Source organism: Oncorhynchus mykiss, chromosome 16 (assembly GCF_057628025.1).
Source record: "Oncorhynchus mykiss isolate SJ-2025 chromosome 16, ASM5762802v1, whole genome shotgun sequence".
In the NCBI taxonomy this organism is placed as follows: Eukaryota; Metazoa; Chordata; class Actinopteri; order Salmoniformes; family Salmonidae; genus Oncorhynchus; species Oncorhynchus mykiss.
The window spans coordinates 27548960-27555736 of NC_143037.1; the positions used below are offsets into that span (position 1 = coordinate 27548960).

General features: G+C 41.8%; 1 protein-coding gene across 3 annotated transcripts in view; it reads right to left on the bottom strand.

Annotated features, from left to right (window-relative positions):
- The window catches only part of mto1 (mitochondrial tRNA translation optimization 1), a 26122-nt gene extending 20670 nt beyond the window's left edge, over nt 1–5452 (bottom strand). The window contains exons 1-4 of one of the 3 annotated variants that reach the window (XM_021565509.3): nt 4239–4456; nt 3524–3737; nt 3194–3393; nt 2719–2836 (exon numbers count right to left, since the gene is read on the bottom strand). In XM_021565509.3, the coding sequence (XP_021421184.2) occupies nt 2719–2836; nt 3194–3393; nt 3524–3719 (514 nt within the window). In that variant the 5' untranslated portion in view covers nt 3720–3737; nt 4239–4456. Of the gene's footprint in view, nt 1–2718; nt 2837–3193; nt 3394–3523; nt 3738–4238; nt 4457–5275 lie in introns of those variants that run through there. The other 2 variants (XM_090202484.1, XM_036946679.2) reach the window with 2 other exon arrangements.
- Nucleotides 5453–6777: the final 1325 nt, after the last annotated feature.

Genomic DNA, 6777 nt, shown 5'->3' on the forward strand with positions numbered 1-6777 from the left:
CTTTCTTCTTGCCACTCTTCCATAAAGGCCAGATTTGTGCAATATACGACTGATTGTTGTCCTATGGACAGAGTCTCCCACCTCAGCTGTAGATCTCTGCAGTTCATCCAGAGTGATCATGGGCCTCTTGGCTGCATCTCTGATCAGTCTTCTCCTTGTATGAGCTGAAAGTTTAGAGGGACGGCCAGGTCTTGGTAGATTTGCAGTGGTCTGATACTCCTTCCATCAATATTATCGCTTGCACAGTGCTCCTTGGGATGTTTAAAGCTTGGGAAATCTTTTTGTATCCAAATCCGGCTTTAAACTTCTTCACAACAGTATCTCGGACCTGCCTGGTGTGTTCCTTGTTCTTCATGATGCTCTCTGCGCTTTTAACGGACCTCTGAGACTATCACAGTGCAGGTGCATTTATACGGAGACTTGATTACACACAGGTGGATTGTATTTATCGTCATTAGTCATTTAGGTCAACATTGGATCATTCAGAGATCCTCACTGAACTTCTGGAGAGAGTTTGCTGCACTGAAAGTAAAGGGGCTGAATAATTTTGCACGCCCAATTTTTCAGTTTTTGATTTGTTAAAAAAGTTTGAAATATCCAATAAATGTCGTTTCACTTCATGATTGTGTCCCACTTGTTGTTGATTCTTCACAAAGAAATACAGTTTTATATCTTTATGTTTGAAGCCTGAAATGTGGCAAAAGGTCGCAAAGTTCAAGGGGGCCGAATACTTTCACAAGGCACTGTAATTTGTGTAAATTGGAGGTGTACCTGTGGATGTATTTCAAGGCCTACCTTCAAACTCAGTGCCTCTTTGCTTGACATCATGGGAAAATCAAAAGAAATCAACCAAAACCTCAGACAAAAAAAATTGTAAACCTCCACAAGTCATCCTTGGGAGCAATTTCCAAACGCCTGAAGGTACCACGTTCATCTGTACAAACAATAGTATGCAAGTATAAACACCATGGGACAACGCAGCTGTCATACCGCTCAAGAAGAAGCGTCTACTAAAGATGAACGTACTTTGGTGCGAAAAGTGCAAATCAATCTCGGAACAGCAGCAAAGGACATTGGGAAGATGCTAGAGGAAACCGGTACAAAAGTATCTATATCCACAGTAAAACATCGACATAACATGAAAGGCCGCTCAGCAGGGAAGAAGCCACTGCTCCAAAACTACCATAAAAGCCAGACTACGTTTTGCAACTGCACATGGGGACAAAGATTGTACTTTTTGGAGAAATGTTCTCTGGTCTGATGAAACAAAAATAGAACTGTTTGGCCATAATGACCATTGTTATGTTTGGAGGAAAAAGGGGGAGGCTTGCAAGCCGAAGAACACCATCCCAACCGTGAAGCATGGCGGTGGCAGCATCATGTTGTGGGGTCCTTTGCTGCAGGAGGGACTGGTGCAATTCACAAAATAGATGGCATCATGAGAATGGAAAATTATGTGGATATATTGATATAGCAATATCTCAAGTCATCAGTCAGGAAGTTAAAGCTTGGTCGCAAATGGGTCTTCCAAATCGACAAATGCCCCAAGCATACTTCCAAAGCTGTGGCAAAATGGCTTAAGGACAACAAAGTCTAGGTATTGGAGTGGCCATCACAAAGCCCTGACCTCAATCCTATTGCAGATTTGTGGGCAGAACTGAAAAAGCATGTGCGAGCAAGGAGGCCTACAAACCTGACTCAGTTACACCAGCTCTGTCAGGAGGAATGGGCCAAAATTCACCCAACTTATTGTGGGAAGCTTGTGGAAGGTTACCTGAAACGTTTGACCCAAGTTAAACAATTTAAAGGCAATGCTGCCAAATACTAATTGAGTGTATGTAAACTTCTGACCCACTGGGAATGTGATGAAAGAAATAAAAGGTGAAATAAATAATTCTCTACTATTATTCTGACATTTCACATTCTTAAAATAAAGTGGTGATCCTAACTGACCTAAGACAGGGAATTTTTACTAGGATTAAAAGTCAGGAATTGTGAAAAACGGAGTTTAAATATATTTGGCTAAGGTGTATGTAAACTTCAGACTTCAACTGTATATAAACACTACCAATGTTGGAACCATGTCTGTGTCTTATGCAGCTGGTATATTCACCAGCAGGTGAATAAACTTGGTTTGAGCTTTACTAATTGTCAGTGAGTTTTAATAGGTTCATTAGAACCTAACAGTAAATACAAACTATATTTATCTATTTATTTTCACATTTGTACTTGCACACTATTTACACATTGTTACAACACTATACATAGCCAGTAATATAACATTTGAAAGATCTCTATTCTTTTGAAACTTTTGGGAGTGTAATCTTCATGTTCATTTCAGATTGTTTATTTCACTTTTGTTTATTATCTATTCCACTTGCTTCCCATGCCAATAAAGCCCTTTGAATTGAATTCAAATAGAGAGAGAGCGAGAGAGGTTTGTTAGAGAGAGAGAGGAGTGTGTGTGTGTGTGTGTGTGAGAGGGAGAAAGAGGGGATGTATACTACTACGGTTCAAATACTTGTACAACATATAAACCTACAATCATCCTACATAAACAGATGACAGCATGACACTGTAGGGGAATGGTCAAAGATTCAACAGGAAAACACAAGTTTCAGATATTAAGAGAGACATTGTGTAGAGTGTAGTGTGTGAATGTGTAGTGTGTGTGTTTGTGTGAGAGAGTCAGTCTATCAGTCTGTCAGTCTTTCCTACCCAGTCTTATCCCAGTGACTCTGTGGTGTCCAGGCTCCTCTGGGTTGGGTTGTGACACCAGCAACTCATCCACTGAGCCCTCCAACACTGTCAGCCTGGGAGTGGACAGCAATTCTGACTGCAGAGGAGTCAGGAGAAGATTAAAGCACTAATCATTTTTTAGATATAGATTTTCTTGAGATAGATGGTAAATTAAAAAGAGTATCACTGCAACGTGGATTTGGAGCCAATATGTGCTCTTATCTCCCACATGGTAGACAATTTTATCTAAAGGGACTTACAGTACAGTGAGTGTATACATATATTTTTATGTGATACATGCAGCAATTAATCCCACAAACTTGGCATTGCTAGCGCCACGCTCTTACCAACGAAGCCGACACAGGACTTTATGTAAACAACTTGTCTGATTCCTGTTTAAACAATTCAATTAAATGAACTTGAACAGATCCTGGCTGTGCTGAGTGGTAGATACCTGGATGAATTGGCGGTAGCGTTCCCGGTCCAGCTGTGCCCGGGGTCCCCACACAGCGGGCCCTTTGCTGCGGTTTAGGATGGAGAAGTGGACCCCGGCCGAGTCGCCTGCTCGCCCACACAGACCGTCCAGAGCATCCACCTCCCTCACCAGCTGGCCTTTCCCCACGCCCCCCAGAGATGGGTTACAGGAGAGGGCCCCTGAGGTACAACGAGAGGAGAAGGGTGCGAGAGAGGGAGTGAGTCTGAGTGGGTGGGTGGCTCAGAGAGATACTGCTCTATTCCTACTGATCCCACAAGTAAATAACAGGCGGCTCTTCCTCTCTCTCACCGATAGTCATGATCTTCTGGGTAATGAGGAGAGTCTCTGCTCCCAATCTGGCTGCTGCGGCCGCCGCCTCAGTCCCAGCATGTCCTCCCCCCACCACGATGACATCATACTGGCGCCTGGTGAGGTCACTGCCAGTCCGAGAGGATACAAATGACAGGACGTTGTGTCGGAGCAGGTGCAGTTTCTGTGCCAACATGTCAAAGTTTCATGACAACTATCAAAGTAAGAGAAGAAGAGTTAGGTTGTGCAGATAATAAACATTTGAAATGATTTTACTTGTTGAAAATAGATCAGTAAATATGATCAAATGAAACATGTTAGAATTACAATGTGGCACTACCTCCAAGACTATCCTAACAAAATCTACCTCGTACCCCTGCACATCGACTTGGTACTGGTACCCCGTGTATATAGCCAAATTATCTTTACTCGTGTTATTATTTCTAAACAAAAAATCTACATTGTTGGAAAGGTTCCCGGCTCGCAAGTAAGCGTTTCACTGTTAATCTAAGCCTGTTGTTTACTAAGCATTTGACAAAAAAACTCAGATGCCTGCATTTTCGAAAAAGCAAGAGCATTTGAATAAGATGTAACGTTATTGATCTCAACGTAGACTTGCTCTATCTCATCCGGGCTTCATCTCTTATCTCATCTGACCTCAACTACAAAACTCAATTCTGGTTCTGAATAGCTAACGTTAGCCATGTCCACTTACCAACTGCCCTCATATCAGAATTAACAATGTGATCCGTTTTACTGGTCACGAAACAGTTTTATAATCATACAGGGGTGTTCAATATTGCAGAAGTATCAGAACAATAGGTAAATTGCTGTGAAGAGAGGTATTACAAAACATTAATCTAATAGTTCCCACCGGGGGCCGCCATTGTTTTGCCGTCAGTGCCCGTAACCGTAATATAGTGTGTATATGCGCACTTAAAATGTGGCAAAGTTATGTTTAATGATGATGATGATGTCGGTACTGTAGGCCTAGTTTAGCTCTCGAAAAACCTTCTGCGATTAACCACAACTAGCCATGTGAACTATAATTCTGGTGCTGGTTTTAACGTTTGGAAACGTAAATAAGCATCACTTGCCAAATGGTTTTCAGAACATATTATACATTATCTTTCATATCAACGAATAATAATCTTTCAAATAAAAAAATATACAATTACTGTTGCAGATTTGCACACATCGATACGTTGTGTATGCCTCCAATTGACGAACTACACTTTCTCCCCAGTTACAGTATGTTTATGTGGTGGTGTTCGGAGCAATCTAACGCTAGATAGCTATTCATTACGCCAATTCTGTTGGAAAACGTTTCTTAAACTGAAACAAACGTAACGAAACGGGGAACGACCTAACTGAATTTGTCCTCGTTTATCACCGAAAACTAGTGTGTCTATTGGACATGAAAGAGAGCCACCCGGCTCTAACAGGCTGACTACGCCACGCGAGCGTTGCAATATAAATGTAGAAATCTATGTTATTCCATGACTGCACGCCAACGAGCGTCTGCGATGCCAAGAGCCCAGACCAAACGCGATCACAACACACAGGTTAAAATATCAAAACAAACTCTGAACCAATTACATTAATTTGGGGACAGGTCGAAAAGCATTAAACATATAAGGCAATTTAGCTAGTTAGCTGCTCTTGTTAGCTAACGTTAATTTGTCCTATTTAGCTAGCTTGCTGTTGCTAGCTAATTTGTCCTGGGATATAAACATTGAGTTGTTATTTTACCTGAAATGCACAAGGACCTCTACTCCGACAATTAATCCACACATAAAACAGCCAACCGAATCATTTCTAGTCATCTCTCCTCCTTTCAGGCTTTTTCATCGTTTAATTTATATGGTGATCCATCTAAACTTTCATTGTATTACCACGACTACAGGCAAAACAGTTTGTCTTTCAATCACTCACGTGGGTATAACCAATGAGGAGATGGCACGTGATACCTGCTTATATAAACCAATGAGGAGTTGGGAGAGGCAGGATTTGCAGTGTGATATGCGTCAGAAATAGGAATGAGTTCTATTTTAGCTTGCACAAGCAGTGTGGGTGCAATAATTGAATAACATGGATTTCTAAATTTATTTTGCGATGCACGCGACGTGTCCGGTCTGGTCAGCATGTAACACGGAACTCAAACTGGCTGCGGGGTGCGCTATCGTGCATAAATATATTTTGTCCCCCTACACCAAACGCGATCACCACACGCAGGTTCAAATATCAAAACAAACTCTTAACCAATGACATTAATTTTGGGACAGGTGCAGATGCTAGTTGGCGCGCGCGAGGAGTGTGGGTGCAATAATTGAATAATATGGATTTCTACATTTATTTTGCGACGCTCGCGCACACAACGCCAGCGGTGTGGTCAGCCTGTAAAATAGAAATCAGTTCTATTTCTGATGCAGATCGTGCTGCAAGTCCTGCCTCTCCTATCTCCTCATTGGTTTATAGAAGCAGGTCCAAGTCGTGCATTATAAGAGCAAGTCAAGTCCAGTCACAAGTCAAGTAATAAAAATCTTTACATGCAACGACTTGATCAACTACAAATCTTACAACCAGACAGCCATTTTCATTATTTTGTCTACAACACATTTTGATTATGTAATTGTATAATAGTGATCTTGTAGCAGTCTTAAGGGCATAAAATCAGCAGAAGGCAAGTGTTACAAATAGCACCGAAGGTGGCTCCCCTTCCTGTTCGGGTGGCGCTCGGCGGTCGTCCTCGCCGGTCTACTAGCTGCCACCGATCCTTTTTTCCTTTTCGTTTGATTTTGTCTAATTGTTTTCACCAGTTCCTTGTTGGGGTATTGGGATGGGTGTTATTTAAGTTTGTTTAGTTTGTGCGGGCTTGTTGTATTTGTTACGTTAGTGGTGTATCGTTGTCTTTTGCACCTGTGTTATAAGGCTTAAAGACATGCTCCGGTACATTGGCGACAAGTACGTTTAAAAAAAAAACCTGCTTTGGGCTGGATGTGTCAATGTGTAATTGATACATGTATAATATATGAGCAGAATTACTGTCTCACCTCAATTAGCCACAAAATCCCTAGTTTTCTGGATGCTGTGAATCACAATTTTCCCGACATTTCCCCCCTATTTGGCCAGCCACCTAGCAATTTCAAGTTCTAGCCAATGTACTTCAGCCCCTTACCATTTGAGTAACAGTTAGCAAGATGCACACACCTTAGAGTGAGAGAGCAATGACTGCTGCACATATCTGCACATAC